General features: G+C 34.8%; 1 protein-coding gene across 2 annotated transcripts in view; it reads left to right on the top strand.

The window, feature by feature from the left end:
- Positions 1 to 19,849, top strand: part of GRIA4 (glutamate ionotropic receptor AMPA type subunit 4) — a 395,647-nt gene that overhangs the window by 328,489 nt on the left and 47,309 nt on the right. Inside the window, exons 9-11 of one of the 2 annotated variants that reach the window (XM_053670367.1) lie at positions 4,636 to 4,746; positions 12,511 to 12,717; positions 19,205 to 19,575. In XM_053670367.1, the coding sequence (XP_053526342.1) occupies positions 4,636 to 4,746; positions 12,511 to 12,717; positions 19,205 to 19,575 (689 nt within the window). Of the gene's footprint in view, positions 1 to 4,635; positions 4,747 to 6,020; positions 6,354 to 12,510; positions 12,718 to 19,204; positions 19,576 to 19,849 lie in introns of those variants that run through there. The other variant, XM_053670368.1, reaches the window with a different exon arrangement.

The raw sequence follows: 19,849 nt of genomic DNA, 5'->3' as shown, positions 1-19,849 counted from the left end.
GAAAACAGTTTCTAATGGGTGGGTATATTTGGAACAGGCTGAATATTCTTGAAGTAAACAAATAAACATATTCAAATGATCAAGGAAGAGAGCAGGTAGAAGAAAAGATTATTAAGAATAGTGTTCGGCTGAGGAGGGTGAGGAATACCTAAGACACTCCTATTGAAGGGCTAGGGAGGCTGGTGAGGAAGCTGTTTGTGACAGATCCTTGGATTTTAGAAAGTAACTCTGCTTGTCTTATAATGTGACTAGACATATCAGTAGTCTTCCCAACATCCAAAATATATATAATGAAGCTGTACAATTCCACCACAGTAATTGGCTATAAACATTTTATTCACATGTATTTAACACACATAATTTTCAACATTTTGTTTCCCTAGGATTAACTAAAATGCTCAAGAGATATTCAAGTTATTTATTTAAAATCTATATTTGTTTCATCACTTGGCTGTTTAAACAAAAATATTCCAAAATATACTTTCTTCCGTTAATATAATAATGATAGCTACAATTTATGAAAAGGCTGCTGTGTCCCAAGCACAGGACTTGGTATAATTTAATCCTAAGAACCATATAATGTTAGTACCATTATCTCCCTTTTCCAATAAAAAATTTTGGTCCAGTAGGTCCTGGTTACTTGTCCACGGCCTGTAAGTGAAAAAAGAAAGTTTTTCATTCAGATATGTCTGACTCCAAAACTTTCTACATCATTACCTTGCTTAAGTAGACACTTCCCTAAAGAAATTTATTTTTCTAGTAGGGTAGAATGGACTAAGTTTCACGTGATAGTTAAAGAGAAGACATGTGGAAATTCCAAGGAGAAAGAGATTACTTCCAGCTGGAGGAAAACAAATCAAGAAAGGCTGCACGGAAGAGGTGGGATTTAATGTTAGCTGTAAAGTTCGAGTTTGAATAGGTAGAAATGAAAGAGGCAAGAACCTGAAGACAAGTTTCAGAAGGACAATTAAGTCATAAATGGGAGCGGTAAACACTTTCTGAGCTGTGTTTTGCTCCAGTCTTTCATAGTGCGGGCTTCTGCATATTTGTGAGGGAGATTTGGAGCTGCCATGAAAACCATCTCCAGCTGTTTCGCCTCTTGGCGGCACCTCCTTAAGTTCAGGCTGACAGCTACCACAAGGTGTGCTGGGGCCCACCTGACCCAGATCAGGTCAGGCAGGAGATGGGCAACAGCTGGGAAGCCAAACTGTGTGGTGGGCTCCTTTAAGGACACTGCCTGCCTCAAGAGGCTTAGACATACGAGTATTCCAATAAGAAATTTAGGGGGTTCCATGTGAACACTGACTTTACCCACGCTGCCAGCTGTGGAGCAGACAGAGAACTCCCCAGAGTACAATGTTCCCAGACCCCTAGAAACATTGGCTGACTGGTGGGCAGAGGTAAAAATAGGTACGCCTTCCTGCTACAAACCAGATCTTGCAAAATTAGCCATAAGAGAAGAAGCTTTCTAAAATGCAAAAGACAACTCCATATTTCACCAAACGGCATGTACAAAAAGTAAAATGATCATTCTGTAAAAGAAAGAATAATGGAATAACAGAAGCTGGCAGAAACTAGTGGTAATATCAAGTGGATTATCTATAGTACTGAGTCCTTTCACCGAGTACTGAACCACACTAGGAACAAAAATTAAGCTTTTTTGAAGTGAAAGTTAAAGAGTAAGTTCAGAGAGTGAAGAACAATGCATCCTCACACTCATCTGACCTCTAAGACTCTTCAAAGAAATATGATGTGCACAATTATGCAGACTCGCCTTCCTTCAGTTTTCTGTGACAGTAATCAACTCGGCCTCTGGTCAGGAATATTGAACTTAAAAATGAGCTACTATGAGAAACACTGTGCTGGTGAGACTCAGCAGCATGTCTGAAAAATGAGCAACATTCTTGTAAATTGAACATTTGCCACCAAGGGAGCTGTTTTTGGAAATAGATCAGAGTCGATCCATCAGTTTGTCTGACTTCTGTTATCAGGGACACAGATTGAGAGTCTCATTAAGCAGAAGCCACAAAGCCCTTTCTGAAAGTCCCAGTTCTTAAGTATAGTAGGATCTTCTTGTCCTTCTGGAGACCCCCAGAGGGAGCACTCCAGGACCAGACTTACACAGTTTCAGAAATTCTGAATTGTAAAACTTGCATCTCTAAAGCAGGTTGTGTCCTGGACACAGTACTGGAAAATTCATGTGCATTTTTATAATTATTCCTCACAATCACTAAAAATAAGATGCATTTTTCTAATTTTATACAATGGAAAAGGAAGACTAAGAGGAACTAAGTAACCTGCCCAAAGACATTCAGCCAGAGAGAGATGGAGCCGCAGCAGAAACCAACACTCACCCAGCCCCAGAGCTCACTCTCTTGGTGGCTAAGAAATACTGAGTCCCAGGGCCCAGTGAGGTTCTCTCTAGGGTTAGAATTAAGCAATATTTATTAGGAAAGATCTAATCAAACCAGCTCCCCCCAGAAAGGCAACTAGTAGTAGAACAGGGGCCCCTCATGGCTCCTCAAATCCTGCCCTGTTCCTACCTTGCAGACAAAGTCTACCATAAACACACAGATGTTGACTGTTACATTATATTATAATATGGTTTGCACAAAATTCACCTTTACAAATACAGAACAGACAAATCTTTTTCTGGCTCTCCTTGCCAGTTTAGTGATTAAAATGTTTCTGTATTTTTGTTCTAGTATTACTAAACTATTTCTCACCCAATTTTCTGTCTCTAGGAAAAATGCCTAGATTTCTCTCTGGGTGAATGAGATCATGCTTGGGGAACGTTCTTGTATATTGTAAAATGTTATGGAGGCTAGAGAGACAAACTCCATGTCATGTGAGATTCTAGGTCCAAACTTGCAGATTCTCTTTAGGAAGTGAGCCCTGTATCGCTGCGTATTCCAGATAATCTTACTTTGCAATAAGTCCATGGCCCACATGAGATCTACCATTAATTGGTCTCATATCACAAACCATGCCGTTTTTTTAGCACAATTGTAAATAGATACAATGCAAATAGACACAGTTGAGTAAATATTTGCTTATTTTAATTTGTCAGTACTCTAAATCACTTATCTTTTGGAGGTAGATAGTTGTGAACCAACAGGTTGGTTTTAAATGCAAAATGTCAAGGTCTGGCCAACATGTGAGGACTCTCCAGAAGGTGCCCCAGATCCGTGGTTATTCTGCTGCAGGAACTCATTAACAAAGAAAAATTGTCTTCCTGAGAGAACAGGCTGCTGAGATTGGGGAGGTGGCTGCATCCTTACGAATGCTAACCCCTCAGTCCCATCTGTATGTCATACAACTGCCACATGGAAAGGAGAATTAAAAGGAAGCAACTGACATGTTTTTTTATTTTAAGTAGGAACTGAGAGATGGTAGCTCTCAAAGGCATAAATGTTTTTAAATTTAACTTTTAAATTAACTTAAAAGCTACAAATGAATTCATATGGACAATTGAGAAATTGCTGAATCCATACACGCTCATAATTTCAAAGCACACTAAGAATTACAGCAAGCCATATTAATGAAAATTATTTTTCTCATCTATTCTGGTATTGTTATATATGCAATATTTGTGATTAGTATAGTGCTTCTTTCTGACATGTTAATGCTTATTTAAATATGTGCACAAATATTAAGATAGTTAAGAAACTTGAAGGAAACAGAGACTTCCAAAATATATTAGAACAAATAGCGAACAGACCAGTAAGCTATTACATACGTTTTATTGGACACATGAGTTTTATTAACTGCATCCAGAAATCCAAGAAAAAAAATTGGCAAGTATTAAAAAACACCCATTTTTGGAGGCTGTGTAGCATCATAACAAAGTATATATGGATTTGGTTCCATAAAGACCTGAGGTTTGAATTCTAGCCTCACAAGTGTATAACCTCGTGAAAATTTATTTAACATTCTAATATGGGTTATCATCTTTACAACATAGCAAATAACTGCGCTACTACATTTGCCTTGTTTATAAACTTTAAGATGCATATTTTAAAAGCACTGAGTGCAGCCTGGCTGGTGTGGCTCAGTTTGTTGGGTGTTCTCCTGCAAAATGAAAGGTTGCCGGTTTATATTCCTGATAGGGACACACTCCTGGGTTGTGGGTTCGGTCTTGGTTGGGGTATGTATAAGGGGCAACCGACTGATGTTTCTCTCTTGCACTGATGTTTCTCTCTCTCTCTCCCCCTCCCTTCCCCTCTCTCTAAAAATGAATAAAATTTTTAAAGACCACTGAGAACAGGGCCTGTCAAAGAGCAAGCAGTCAATAGGTGGTGGCTGTCATCTGCATGATATATAGCCCCCTAATTTTCCCTTAAGACCACATTAGTTAAGCACTTTATAAAGTACCCACATTCCTTTTGAGCCACTCATTCCTAATGTCTTGGCTACCCCATAATAATAAATGGTAAAGTTGCCAAAATGTATAATCAGTCAGTATCATTAACATCAAGAAAACTGGCTCGTCAATAGTTTTAAAAAGCTTCTAAGCACTTTTTTATCTATTTTTTAAATTTGCTTGTTTTTTTCATTAATATCACTCATTATTCCAATAAGAATCAGAGAAAACTCTTCTAAAATGTGTTTTCATTGATTTTCTTTATTTGGCAGGTTGGTTACTGGAATGATATGGATAAATTAGTCTTGATTCAAGATGTACCCACTCTTGGCAATGACACAGCAGCTATTGAGAACAGAACAGTGGTTGTAACCACAATTATGGTAAGTTTCAGTCTATGCTTCCTGCTATTCCGTTTTGTCCACAGGAAGTTTTAGTTCCCCAGCTGTGGAGAACGGGGTGGGTGAAGGCAGTGAGACATGGGTGTTTTGATCCACAAAAGTCTCTGAGATGTTAAGTATGTTTGTCCTGAGCTTTGAGTACATTTAGTACTTTCATTTGTATTATCCTCTGCTTCATTGTTGTTCCTGGAAAAATGCTTAGATGTCAAAAAATGAAACTGTCAAGCTCTAGTTGGAAATGTGTGAAATGCTAAGATTGCAAAGGACAAAAGAATGAACATGGAAAAGATCAACAACTGATAGCATAAAATATTTGGTAGCAAAGACCATATTATTATTGTTATTATATTTTTAAAACATCAATGTAAAAATAGCTATTGGTGTTTAAAATTATAATTTCCAAGTAGTTTGATCATTGGGTAATGATGTGTATTGTCTGTTTGTAATAGTGGAGATATGAATGTGAAGATTTTAATAAGCATGTTTTATATAACTGGATGCTTTAAAAATAAAGTTTGTTTTACATCTATTTTTAATGCAAAAAGAATTTTTGCACCGATTATTCTTCTCATTGACCAGTGATAAACACAAAATATAATTTATAGGACTTCTAGGAATTAAGAAAAATATGATTGCTTCATTCAGTCACATCATAAAATGAAAAATATTTTAAATGTTAAGGCTACTTTTTCAAAGAGATGTTCTTGAAAATACCTTTTAAATAATAGAAAATCTTATATATTTTTCTGTTTTAAAGTCAAATATGCCCTTTAGATTCAAGGCTAGTCAAGAGAGATCAACAATCGGTGACCTTTTCTATCTAAAGTCCTGTGTCCTCATCTCACTGTCTCGTTAGGCAGAACATAGTTTTAATTATTTATGGAGCCCTTATTCTAAAAAAAGTGGACGTGTTTTATGTAATTTAATTTTAGTGTATGTGATTTCAGTTTTAGTAATGTTATTTCCAAAATGTTGACATTGAGGTCAAAGCATGATAATGCCAGAGAGAAATTTTTATATGTTGCAATTAGTTTTACCTGTGTTGCATCACCAGCCATGATCAGAAGTTTACTATTTTAGAATGAAACCGACCAGCAGTTTCGGTGCAGCAGTGCAAAGTATATACCTTCCAACTCAATTGTGTGATGTTTGCATGGGACTTGAAAAGCAATATGTATATACATATATATATTTCTTTTCCTAAAAAAGACACAATAATGGAAAGTCATACTTCAGTACAGTCCTCCTCTTTTCAGCCTCTGATGAAGAACCCTATTTTAAGGAATTGATCAAGAAAGAAATGAGTTCCACGCTGTTCGGCCATTCCTAACAAGGCTCAAGTCTTGTTCTCCTGTGTAGTAAATTTAATCTAATTTTTCATGTGAGATTCTTCCTGTATGAGCAACTCTGGACTATCAGGAAAAAAATGTTTTTTAAGTTCTGTGACTTTTCTGAGAAACAAGAACAAAAGAAGAATTAATCCTCATCTTTCCCAAGAAAATAAATAGATGTTGAAAAAGAATCACTTAGCAATTCTGACATATCAGTTCCCTTAACTTGGAATGAGTTCATTGTGTGTAAATAATGGAATTATATCAGTCCTAATTCCAAGTACATTTCTAAAAGTAAATATCTATGAATCTGTGTCTTGTATTCTGAATATACAATGTTTTCTTTAAAGATTTTTCAAAAGTTTGCCTGTTATGTGTGAAATAAAGTGTTTTAATGTGCATTATAGGTATAATGTAGAGAATCTCCTTTCTATCCCTGTTAAGAAAGGGGCTGGAGATATAATTCTTAAAACAAAAATATTGAATTAATTTTGAAAGCACGGCTAGTTTTTTGGAAGCATGCTCTCAAAAACTAAGGAAAATGATTTAAAAATCCAATGGTTCCTATATTTATAAAGAATAATCTGCAAGATTACCTGTTGTTTGACAGTGATATTATCAATATTTTTGCCATTAGAATAGTGCAATTCAGTATCTGTCTTTTGTATAAAAAATGTAATCTTCATATACATAATAACCCTGGTCTTTGCAACTGCATAGTTGTTCAGTAATTCAAAAAAATTTATACCTGAATCCCTGTACATTTTTCTTGTATTTGCTTTTATTGAAAACAATAGCCCGGGACCTGAGACATCATTACCACCTCATTCTGAAAAAAATACGGCTCCTTGTAGATGAATGAGATATAGGCATCTGCATGTAATGATCCCCTAGATTCAACTGAAAACTCCCAATACAGATGGATTTGGTTAGACACAGTACATGTAAGATAGATACCTAAACACACACAAAAAAGGCTGAGGGTGTGGTGGCACTGGAAATTACTTTGATTGAATTGATATGGCATTGCTGTTCTCCCATTTGTCTTTCCTTTGTGTATGTTTTTACTTATATGTTGCTATACTGTAATGATATATGCTATTGTTAAATAAAACTGATTGATAAATGTAGTTATTCATTCATTCATAAATATTTATTAAGCGTCTGCTATGTGCTAGGCACAGTTAGAAGTCTAGGGATATGTAAGAAAACAAAAAAGACAAAAATCCTGCATTCAAGAACATTCTAATGAGAGAAAGCAAACAAAAGACATTAAAAATGTTACGTATAATTTTCCAATAAAATGTAGCCTTAGTGTTTTGCATTGTTGAAATTCATTTTTATCACATTGTGTATACGTATAATGTCATCTTCATTTTAATGTCTAATTTGTTCTACCCGAATATAGTCATACTGAATTTAACTTAGCTAGATCTAAACAAAAAAGTAAAATTGATAATAACATCAAATAAGAGTCATAACTACAATGTTGAAAAGTCTCAGGTCTTGGATTTGGAGGCTCATGGATTTTTTTATCTTACGTCTTAGTGACTAAAATTTTTATAAAATCTATAAAACTTATGAGAATGTTGCCGTACTGATTTAACTTTTTACATCCACAATAATAATTTCTACAAACCACCTAAGGAAGCCAAATATGTGTTGTGCGGTTTGGACAAGGGCAGCGATGGGGGAAAAGGTGGTTCACAGTAGACCTTGAGGGAAAGAGAGGGCCCTTTGCTCTGTAACCTCACCATTTTCTTCACCTGCCAAACTCTCTGGAAAAGGAAATATGATACAATGGCATTTCAGCCAAACCCATTTTTCCCAAATCTTTACTTCTCAAGTTAAATGATACTTATGATGCACTATTCAACTAGAAAATGTTTCTTATCATCTTATAAACAGAACAATCTTTTAGGATAATTTTCTATAAATCCAAATGTATTCACTACAGTATCAGAATTATTTTGCAAACCTAAAAAGCCATTGTATTTATCACACTTGACCCTTCTAGGGGTTACTTTTCGTACTTTACAAGATGTTTGATACTTTATCTTCTCTAGGTAGAATTTTGTAGATGTACTATATACATAGACATCTGCGCACTTGCAACAATCTACATATGCACATATGTATAAATATGTTTATGTATATAAATGGTGGGCAAAAATAGTTTTACAATTATGAGTACATAAAACAGAAAGTTTATATTCTTGTATTATTATTATTTATTATTGTATCATTTTCCATATAAACAACTGTAAACCTACTTTTGCCTGCCCTGTATATGTAAAAAATAGATATATTTATTTTCTTTTGTGTACCAAATATTAATATTCCCCATACATATACATGCCTCTGAAAGGATTATAATTTAATTAGCTTTTAAATAAGTTATTTTAAATAAACTTAAAATGGTGCAGCCATTAAATGTATTCATTTTTTCCTGACTTTAATAATAATCTTCTAATTTCCACTTTTAAAATTTTACCCGCTGGATAAATTTTCTACATCTTCTAAGATTCTTTGTAGAGAAGCAAATATCCACATAGCAAATAACTTCAGTTGACACTGCTGATTTTATTAATTGTTATCAGTTGTAATAGTAATGATTATAATTGTGATGTTTTGAAAATTTAAAGATTTTCTAATTAATAAGTATCTATTTCAACAGTTTCACTTTTGCTAAATGCAAATAATCCAACAAACATTTTATCAATAAGAAAAGAATACTTCATCAATTGAAATTCATTTTAATTCACTTATACAAACATTTTCTTAAGCCAGCCCTAACGTAACACCTTTAGACAAAGTTTTTTTCTGAAATAGCAGAGCAAATGTAGACAATCTTCCATTTCAGAAACTGCAGTAATAAACTCATAATTACTAAGAAGTAATGCCCTTAAAATAACTTCTAAGGCATTTTGTCCCACAGATCACAGTAGTTGATAATAAGGATATCAGGTTATACTCTTAAAAGTTAAGAGGTTATGTTCCACTTCTGTAATCATTCCACTTTTAGTCACAACTGAACACGTGAGACTCCATAAGGCTGCTGCTTATCAAAGATGCTCCACAAACCCCCATAATTATTAGCTAAAACTCATTTTTTATTATTGAAAAGATTTGGTATTTTACTCACCCATACTAGCCCCAAAATTCTGTATTAAATCTCCCCAGGTATGCAGTATTTGAAGGGCTGCTTGTGGACAAATTGTCAGATTGGAACTAGGGCAAGAGGAGGTTGGGAGGGTGTTGAGGGTTTGCTACTCATATGTAAAAGGAAACAGACCCACTGAAATGAAATGAGTAGAACTGAGCAACCATGAGAGCTTTTGGTTAAGGAAAGCTGAGCCTTTCCCTCCCTTTGTTCTTCCACCTCAAGGTGTAAGTTCCCCTCATTTCTCTTGTGCTGCATGCACCACTCACCTGAATCTCAGTAAGCATAAAGACCTCCAGTTTTGCAAAGAGCCTAGCTAAATTTCTAATCAGTGTCTTCAGTTAACTGAAGGCTCTCCTAGCCTTTGTTAGTTTGTTTGGCAGGAAAGCAAATACAAAACTGTCCCCCCGGTATCAAAAGGAAATTGGGAAAAAAGACACTGGATACTTTTTAAGTTTATGTATACATATGTCTGTTTCCGAAGAGGCGACCTAGCATTTGTTAATGTTTACTTTCTTTTTGAAGACCTGAATCAAAGTTCTAATATTATTACTTTGGTATGATATTCCTCTTTAGGAAGTCCTGATAGATCAGATCTTTATATTTATTGAGTGATTTGTATATACCAGACAGTATGAGGAGGTTCAGAAAGTGTTTATCTACATGGTTTACTCAAGATTTCATATAAAGAATTTTATTCTCTGAAGAAACTGAAGTTCACTTCTTTAATTTTGTCCCTTTTCTCATTAAACCATAGACTCAAATAATTGCACATATTTTGATAGATGCAATAACAGTTTCAGATATTTTCAGATATTTCAGAATATAGGTTCAACTCCCACTTCTGCTAGTTCTGTGAAATTGAACAATTTGCTTAATCTCTCTGAGCCTTAAATTCCATCTGCAAAATGGGAAATGCCTACTTCCAAATGTCCATGTGAAAAGTAAATGAAAGAGCACAATTAAAGAGTTTAACATTGTATCTGACACAGAGTAAGCACTACATGAGTAAGAGCTATTATTTTCCCCACTCTATTTTATTATTTACCCCCACTGCTCTGACTCCTTTACTCTTATTAAAAGGAATTTAACCTTAATTAGTCACAAGAGGACAGGGGGCATGTTTTATTTACTTTTGTACCCTTAGTTCCCAGCAAACTCAAACTGCCTGGCACACAATAGGTGCTTAATAAATGTCTTAGTAAATAATAAAAGTACAGCTTTTAATGAAGCAACAGCTCACAAAATACGGTTGAGGGGATTTAGCTAATTAAATGATAATACTAGCTAAAGAACTCAAATATATATATATATATTTGGTGGCTAAAATTTATAACCATTCAAATATTTCCAAATACTCTAAAATAGATCTTCAGCCTTAGTACCAAATGTGAGTCTTAGCTATACTTCATTTGTAAAATTGTTAGTTTTATTATATGAGTAGTTATAGGAGAGAGCTATATAGCCATTTCAGTTAAAATGTCAAGAACTTTACAAAAGGGTGATTCTTGCTTTTTTCCCACATATTCTTTCACATTTTAATTAACTATTACAAAAAAGAGAACAATTAAAAGATTAGCTCATTTAAACTATTAATATTTTATAACGTATCTAAGAAATTAACAGTTTTGAAATAATTCACCAATTTTCATAAACACATTTATAATTTGTAAAACTTTATACTTAGAAACTTTTTTGTGAACTAATGGTTTTCATCTATCTAAAGAAAAGACCACTAGTTGCCTTAATTTTAGATGGGTAAACTTCCAGTATTAAACTACTCATCAAATTCTATGTAAGGACAAGTAAGAGACTTCTGGGTGACTGAGTCATGTCAGCCTAGGGCAAAATTTAAGAAAACAATACAAAGCCTAATCCTGGATGACTGCCCACATAAAGTTCTTTAGGACATCTCGATGAGAATATTACATATCATGTGTTTTACACTCTTATTAAATTTTTATGTAGTTTCCACATTCACAAAGTTCTTCAAAAAACAATTAGTGTAGACTGTCACATAATGTAAAGTAAATTACCTTCTAACTCAAGAGTTCCAAGAGAAAGTTAAACCTTCACAATTACAGATTTGCTGAGATAAAAGAAAGGATTCACATCAATATTACTAAATGAAGGGTATCATGCAATTTTATAAAATATAAAAACATGATTTCAGTGATGCTGTGGCCCAACATGGTCATTCCTTGTCTGCAAATAACTGAAATTTCTGGGTGTGACGAGGAGTTCTCAATGAATTGCATGTTCCTTGGGGCTACCATCTAGTTAGTGGCTTTAGGTTCCATTTACAAAATCAAATGTATTTTTGCTAACATGTCTTTTAGTTCACAGCCCTCAAATGGCTTGGACTAGGGGAGTGAATGTGTGTGTTTGTTTGTGCTTTAGCTGAAAATTGTCCAGTTAATATTAGCCACCAGTAAATTTTCATTTTATATGGATTTTGACACTAATTCTTAATCCTATTTTCTTGCTTACTTGCTCCAAAAACTGAACGGAACTGTCTTTCGATGTGTGTGATAGTCACAATTCAGGAAAAGTATTGGCTTCCATTGGATACCTATTGTGTAATAGAATAAAAAGTCGTGGAACAAAATCCTAATTAAATCTAAAATATTGGACAATTTGACAATTTTAGGCAAGCCTATTTAATCCAAATAAGTATATACAATTTTAAACTATTAATTTATTTCTTCTTTGAATTTGCTAGTGCCTGCTCTGAGAAAAGCTTTTTGCTAAGTGCCAGAGAGCCAAAAAAAAGAAAAGATCTAGCTCTTTTCCCAAGGGAGGTCACAGTTGACTGTGGCTAAACAAGATACAGAATATGGAAAGAGATGGCCTTAAGTTAGTGTTTTATTACATGAAATTGACTACTAAATAGTCTTTAAGTTCACATGATAGTTTGAGACTAATGATTTTATTGCAAAAGGTGATAACTCTGCTTCTCTAGGTGATTATTAATGGATGTATTTCCTATTGCAGTTACAGTACTAGGTATATAATAATTACTCAAAGAAAATGATTTAAAGACTTCACATCTAGTATCTAGTGTAAAACTATTTAATGTACTTCTAAGCATATTTATATATTCATCCATTTTACTATTGATTTCTAGCCACATAAAATCAATGTGTATACAATACTAAATAGAATATTTTTGTCAAATTCTGAAACTGGAAAGTTACATATTTTTGAATGTTTTATAATTTCTCCTTTACAGTTCTACTTCTCTCATTATAGGAATCCCCATATGTTATGTACAAGAAAAATCATGAAATGTTTGAAGGAAATGACAAGTATGAAGGATACTGTGTAGATTTGGCATCTGAAATTGCAAAACATATTGGTATCAAGTATAAAATTGCCATTGTCCCTGATGGAAAATATGGAGCAAGGGATGCAGACACAAAAATCTGGAATGGGATGGTAGGAGAACTTGTTTACGGGGTAAGCAAATCGATTTATTGAAGAATTTACTTGCATAAACCTGAAACTTTTTATAAACTTGGGCACATATCAATTTTTAAGCATCTATTACTGTTTTTTTTAATTTTCAGTTTCATTCAAAGAGACATATATGATGTTCAACTCTTTCACTATTTCAATAATAATGCAATTACAAACAATGAGCGACGAACACTTAATAACTTCAAAATCAGAAAACAGATACAAAAATTTAGAATATGATGTCCTATTAAAAAACACTAACTTCAGTATCTGTGATGATTATTCTTTTAAGCTTGATTCTTCTATTCCATAGATATGTTGTTTGGAGAACTACAAAACAAATCCATTAGTAATCTGCTAATTGATAACTGTAGGAACAGATTTCCTTCGATAGCATAAAGTTGGACCTCATTTTAGCTAGTTATTTATGTCCCTGTTGGTTGAAATTACTGGTAAATATCTTTTAAGTAGTTGGTGAAGTGGTTGCTAAACTACATTAGCATCTTAAAATATCCACCAATAATGTGAGAGTCTTACAATTTTGTTGAACACACGATAAACTTAAGCTTTATGTAATGCCATCATTGTTTTATACCTAGCAAAACACAAAAGCTAGAATTTATTGTACAGTGGGCCTCACACAAAAGTATGTCATACCCCACCTTGTATGTTCACTAGATGTTGAGTGCACACACTTCTGACCAATGGCAAATTCAATATAGACATTCCTGCCTGAATCAGAACAAGATCGGTCTCTTCAGCTACCATAGCAAAGCATCTAAATCAAGCCAGCAGTTATCAAATGCTGTTGAAATTTCCAGTCTAAGAACCCAGTATAGAATAGTATGCTTTATTTATCAGGTAACAGTAAACAAAAGCCACATGCACTTGAAATGTATTCTGAAATTTTCTGTAAGCCAATTCATATTTCACAAATGTCACCTTCAAAGCATAGTCTGTCTGATTGATACTCACAAGGCCCCTTTGAAATGAAGAATTGCATGAAAGTCACCCTTCCCCAGAAAAGAATAAAGGTAGAATGATTTAGAACATAAATGAAATCTTACACAGAAGCACCCTTTCCAAGCCAGACTGCAGTTCAATAGTTTCCTGATTCTGCAATCTGCTTTTCGGACCACGAAGCAATCACCATTTTCCACACGGTCCAGTATAGCAGCTCCAATCTCAGCAGCAAGAGGAAACTTAGGCATTAAAGACTCATCAGTTTTCTATTTGAAAGAACTGCTGACTATTTAGGTGCCTTAAACAAGGGGAAAAAAGGAAGCTGTAAAAAATCCAAAAGTATTTTACCACCGGGCTCATGCTCAATTTGATATTGAGCTTTAAGTTCCAAAGGAAAAGGGTTCCCTAAAGCTTGTATTCCTTGGTAATGTTTTTAACTTTCAATACAATAAGCCGATTTAAAATGTGAACATTATTCAAGTCGTTAGCACTACCTTAAATTATTTCCTTCAGAAAACATTATTGAGTATTTCATCTAAAAGTACTAGATTGCCAATTAGGGAAACTAACCTGAGTTACTTTCTAAGGCATTTGGACGTGTATCTCCTCTGGTGGCCCTACCATTTGGGCAGCCCCGGCTCGACCCTTCTCAAGGGTTCCGATCACATTTTATTAGGGGGATACAATGAAAACAAGTGATATGAAGAGAGCAGCGCAATTAAAAACAAAATGTACCCGTAGTACACATGTCACATTAATCAAAATCTGAAGTTAGGCAGTTCTCAGAGATAATGAATATAACATGGCGGCTATTAATACTCCTTATTCATTCATGAGCTAATCTGAGAGTATTTAAATATCTCCGTCTCTGCCACTTCAACTGGCCACTTTTTTTCCCAAAAGAAATCATTTTCTGTGCCTCTTACACTTTTTGGAGACTTGGTATTTTCCATTCCGGTGTCTGCAAAGTCTGTATTTTCTCCCCACCTTACTTTTCTGTCTTACTGCTAAGACATACACAGATGGCCAGTTCCCAGGACCTTGGATCGAGCCCCGTCCATTCTCTTCCACCCAACAAAGCCTGTTAGACAACAGGCTTTGAAAATGACTAACTTTGAATTCTTTTTTCTTACTTTATTCTTTGCAAACTCCGTTACTGTAATTGTTAGGAATCGTTACCTGTGAAACACCTGTGATCTCAGCACACCAGCAGGTGGTAACTCAGAAGCTCAGAACCTCCCTGGTCCTCTCAGTTCCTCTCTGCCTGTCACACCTGCTTCAGTGCATTCTGTGACCTGGGGTGCACTGCTCCAGGACCTTCTCCTGGTACCTGCCAAACATGTGTGTTTCAATCTAAGGGAATCTGTCTCAATGTACTGTAGCCTGCCAGCACCATAATTACCTGTGGTATGTGTTAAAATGCTGGTTCATGAATCTCAGTCCAGACATCCTCAAGAATTCAAATACTACCAAGTTCTTGCAAGAGATGTTTTACCTTAATTTGGGGAATCACTGAGGGTTATGGAACAAGGCACACAGAACACACCCAATGTCAGTACGGAAAGCCCAGCTCTATCTCCTCTATTCACTGGCCTTTTTCAAAACTTAAATTTGAGACTTTGAAAGTGTCCTCACTGAACATTAATATCACCACCTTAATCCAATGTTTGTCTTCCTTTGCATAGAGTTTTTTTTATGCTGGAGACTCTTCTTTAAAAGATTTTATTTATTTATTTTTAGAGAGAGGGAAAGGAGGGGGAAAAAGGAGAGAAACATCAGTGCATGGTTGCCTCTCAAGACCCCCACCACAGGACCTGGCCTGCAACCCAGGCATGTGCCCTGACTAGGAATCAAACTGGTGACCCTTTGGTTCACAGCCTGTGCTCAATCCACTGAGCCACAACAGCCAGAACTTATGCTGAAGACTCTTTTTATTTCTTTCCTTTTAATGTTTTTACCCTCATTAGTGGTAACTTGTATAATATAAATTTAAAAAATTCAAAATATAGATACTACACAGATTAATGTAGTATGTAAAAAGCGACATTTCTATCAATAAAAAAGATGCGTTATTTATTTATCACTGTTGAGACAGCTGAACAACCACTAAGAAAATTAACAATTTTGTAACATGTCATCATACAATATATCAAATAAGTTATAGAGAAATAACAGTTATAGGTGCTAGACTAAAATATATATGATTTAAAAAACGAAAAATAAAGTACATAAGATCAAGATTGATTATATGATGTGAGGGTTTTTCTAAGCATGAAACCAAAGGCTGAAAACACAAAAAGATAATTTTATATGACTTCAACAAAGTGTAAAACATATATATTACAGTAAATACCATGAACTAAGTAAACAATTTCCAACTGGTGTCCCATAGCTCACAGGTGTGCAGCAAGAGGCACTGACCTCTTCATCCTTAGAGTATCAAAACAAAAAGAACCACCACAACAATAACCATTCAGTGTGAATGAATAAACATTATACCTACTTTTGTCAGATATCCAAAAAATATGAAAATTGGGGGGGTGCCACAGAATTTTAGTAGTTAGTTTATATGTGCCATCAGATGAAAAAGGTCAAAAATTGCTGATCTAAGTGTTATGGAAACAACACAACTAATGAATAGAGAAAATATTTGTAACATGCATGGAAAAGAAGAGAATATTTTGAAAACTTTTAAATGCACTTAAAAATTAGTAAGTAAAAAAATGAATACCCCATATGGGACAGATTATGATAGGTAATGCATACAAAAAGCAACAGTGTCTATTTGTTTAATAAAAATAAATTCAAGTTGGTACAATGTGAACTACTTTGCCATGTAGCAAACTGGTGGAGATAAATGAGAACAAAGATAAACTGGGAGTGCCCAAGATTTAAAGCTTTGGGTGCATTCACACAGTGCTGATGAAAGTAGAAATTTTGCACGATCTTTCCAGAAAAGTTGGGCAAACATATTATGAGTATTAAAAAGATTATTACCACCCTGGCTGGTGTGGCTCAGTGGATTGAGTGCCGGCCTGAACACCAAAGGGTCACTCGTTCAATTCCCAGTCAGGGCACATCCCTGAGTTGCGGGCTCAGGTCCGCCCTAGGGTGCATGCGAGAGGTAACATTGATGTTTCTCTTCCTCTCTTTCTCCTTCCCTTTCTTTCTCTCTATAAATAAATAAAGAAACAAACAAACAAAATCTTTATTTGAAAAAAGAAAATTTCTTTTAGAAAAAGACTGTTACCATTTAGACTAGCAATCCCATTTCTAGAAATTTATCTTAAATAATTAAGATATGTGCAAGGATTTGTCTTCAAAGATGTTCACATCATTAATGCTGTAAATTGTATAACACTGGAAAAAATGCAAATGTCCTCCCAAATAATTAATTGAGCAAATTATGATACTTTCTCATATTTGCAATCGTTAAAACTAATTTAACATGTATTTTGAAATGAAAATGAGTTTATCATATTCTTTTAAGAGGAAAAAATAATTATAAAATATAATGTTCTGCATTGTCCCATCTTAAAACAAGAAAAGTATTATTTATAAACAATGTCTAAGAGGTCATATATAATGAAAAAATAATAGGAAGAGAGGAGAATGGAGATAGCTTTTCTTAATTTTCTAGGTCTGTGTTTATATACTGATGTTTCTGTATCTAGTTCATATATCACTTGTGTAAAATAGCTATTGAAACAATATTTAATAACCTCCCGGGAGTGATTCTGGCTTTTACACTTGTGGGCATTTACGATGTGAACTAGGTTTACTCCCACTTGGAGGCATGCACAGTTAATTCTCTGTCACCCAGTGCACAGCACAATGGCCTGTGTGCAGTCCCCAGACTAACCGTCCAGGCTCCCTTGTATCAAACTGCTGCCATCTCATCCAACCAGGGGGCTGAGGATGTGCAGACCTGAGTGTGAGAGGCAGCCTCTATGTAAGAACATGAATGTCTGGGTATATTTCAAATTCCACTTTAATGCCCAGTACTTTCAAACCTTTTTTTTTTCATCTTTGATCCTGTAACAACTTACAGTTGTTTTTTTTCACCATGCTTCATTTCATCTGATTTTAGAGATAGAGTGATTTAGTGGAAGAAGCACAAAGTTAAATTGCAGTGTAGCCATGATGTGTGAAACTCACCTGAGTCTTGGTTTCAGCATCTAGAAAACCATGAGAAACACAAGATTGTTAGGAGGTTAAATTGGAAGCTACCCTATTTTACCATGTAAAACACCCTCCCATGTGTAATGTGCACCCAGGTGTTTGGCCCAAACTTTCAGGGGAAAAAATCTTTCATTTTAATTTTTTAATTCAATTTTTTATTTATTTATATTCAGAAACAAAACCAATTATTGTATTGCAAGGTATAATTTTGCATGCAGGTATCGTTATTGCTTTCTAGAGTAACACTTTTAACACATACGCATAAGTAGAAGAGTTAAAAACATTTACATAGATATGGAAATTAGTACTCCCCATGTATAATGTGCATCCTTATTTTCCCCTCAAAATCTGGGCAAAAAAAGTGCACATTATACACTGCAAATACAGTATTTGAAATATTTAGATTAATGTCTATTAAAAAACTCGTTGTGAGGGTTAAATGGGAAAGTATTTAAAATATTTAGATTAGTATCAGACACATTAGTGTCTCTCAATAAATGCTCCTTGTTATTTTATTAAGGTTTTTGAATAGACAATAATACAATGAGGTAAAAGAAGAAGGTGTTGTCATTTTAGAGATATGGAAACAGACCCATAAAAATAGCTAAAACTACAAAACAAAAATGGAAGCTGGTGTGTTATGATCATAATACTGAGAGTTTAATCCACTGCTTTCCAATACCTTTTTTAGAAGCTAAAAATGAAAAATCAATGTGAATGGGAAGAAACAAATACCAATTTCCAGATTTTTGTGTGTGCGCTTAATTGGAAAATGTTATCAAACAATGTTTTTTTTTCTAGCCTACAAAACAGATTTTATGATAATTTTCCTCATAGCTGGAAAGGAATAAAAAAGAAAGGACTGTTTGAAATTCGCAATGCATAATGTTGAGGGACCGCCAAGTACTGAATCAGTGGCAACATTTCAAATGAAACAGGAAAGATGGCAACATAACATTCCTGGCCAAGAAATTCAGAAATTCAGCCATACGGAAAAGCTTTTAAGTCTCTTCCTCCTGCTGTCCTAGATCCTTAACGACTAACACAGTAATTTAAGTTGAAGTTATTTTAGTCTATGTCTACTGTTTCTCCATTTCTCTTTCTCTTATCTAAGTACTAGGACCAATATAAATAATTTGTGCAATTTAAGTGATACACTGTTTCACAAAAACAAGTCAACTGGTTGTCTTTGTATTGATCACTGGCCTTACTCATTGTTGGCATTTGGGAAAGAAATTGTAGAATTGATTGTAACTGGTTAGCTTTGAGTGGCTCAGTCCAGTGCTGATTGCTTGATGACATCCATTAACTTATGTGTTTTCATATGTCTTTTCTCTTATAGAAAGCAGAGATTGCTATTGCTCCTCTGACAATCACTTTGGTCCGAGAGGAGGTCATTGACTTCTCTAAGCCCTTCATGAGTTTGGGCATATCTATTATGATCAAAAAGCCTCAGAAATCTAAACCAGGAGTGTTTTCCTTCTTGGATCCTCTGGCCTATGAGATCTGGATGTGCATAGTCTTTGCCTACATTGGTGTCAGCGTGGTCTTGTTCCTAGTTAGTAGGTTTAGTCCATATGAGTGGCACACAGAAGAGCCAGAGGATGGAAAGGAAGGACCCAGCGACCAACCTCCCAACGAGTTTGGCATCTTTAACAGCCTCTGGTTTTCCCTGGGTGCTTTTATGCAGCAAGGATGTGACATTTCACCCAGGTTAGTTTCAACAGTTCTTCACCAGTTCCCCAGTAAGTCTGTGTTGTCCAGGACGTCTTTCTACATGTTCCGGCCCCTCCCTCGACACAGCCAAGGCAGAGCATTACTTGAAACACACAAAAAACTTGCAGTTCTCAAATTAATCTAAGTATATTCATAGCCAAATATTCAAACTTAGCATAAAATATAGATATACCCCAATGGAAAAGTAACATAAGCAACTCATCAGTACTCTCAAAAATTACTTGGTATTGATATTTTCTTCAGTGGTTTG

The sequence above is a fragment of the Artibeus jamaicensis genome, unplaced genomic scaffold, assembly GCF_021234435.1.
Source record: "Artibeus jamaicensis isolate MK-2021 breed Jamaican fruit bat unplaced genomic scaffold, CSHL_Jam_final contig_585, whole genome shotgun sequence".
NCBI classification, from domain to species: domain Eukaryota; kingdom Metazoa; phylum Chordata; class Mammalia; order Chiroptera; family Phyllostomidae; genus Artibeus; species Artibeus jamaicensis.
This window is presented reverse-complemented; position numbering and strand designations above follow the sequence as displayed.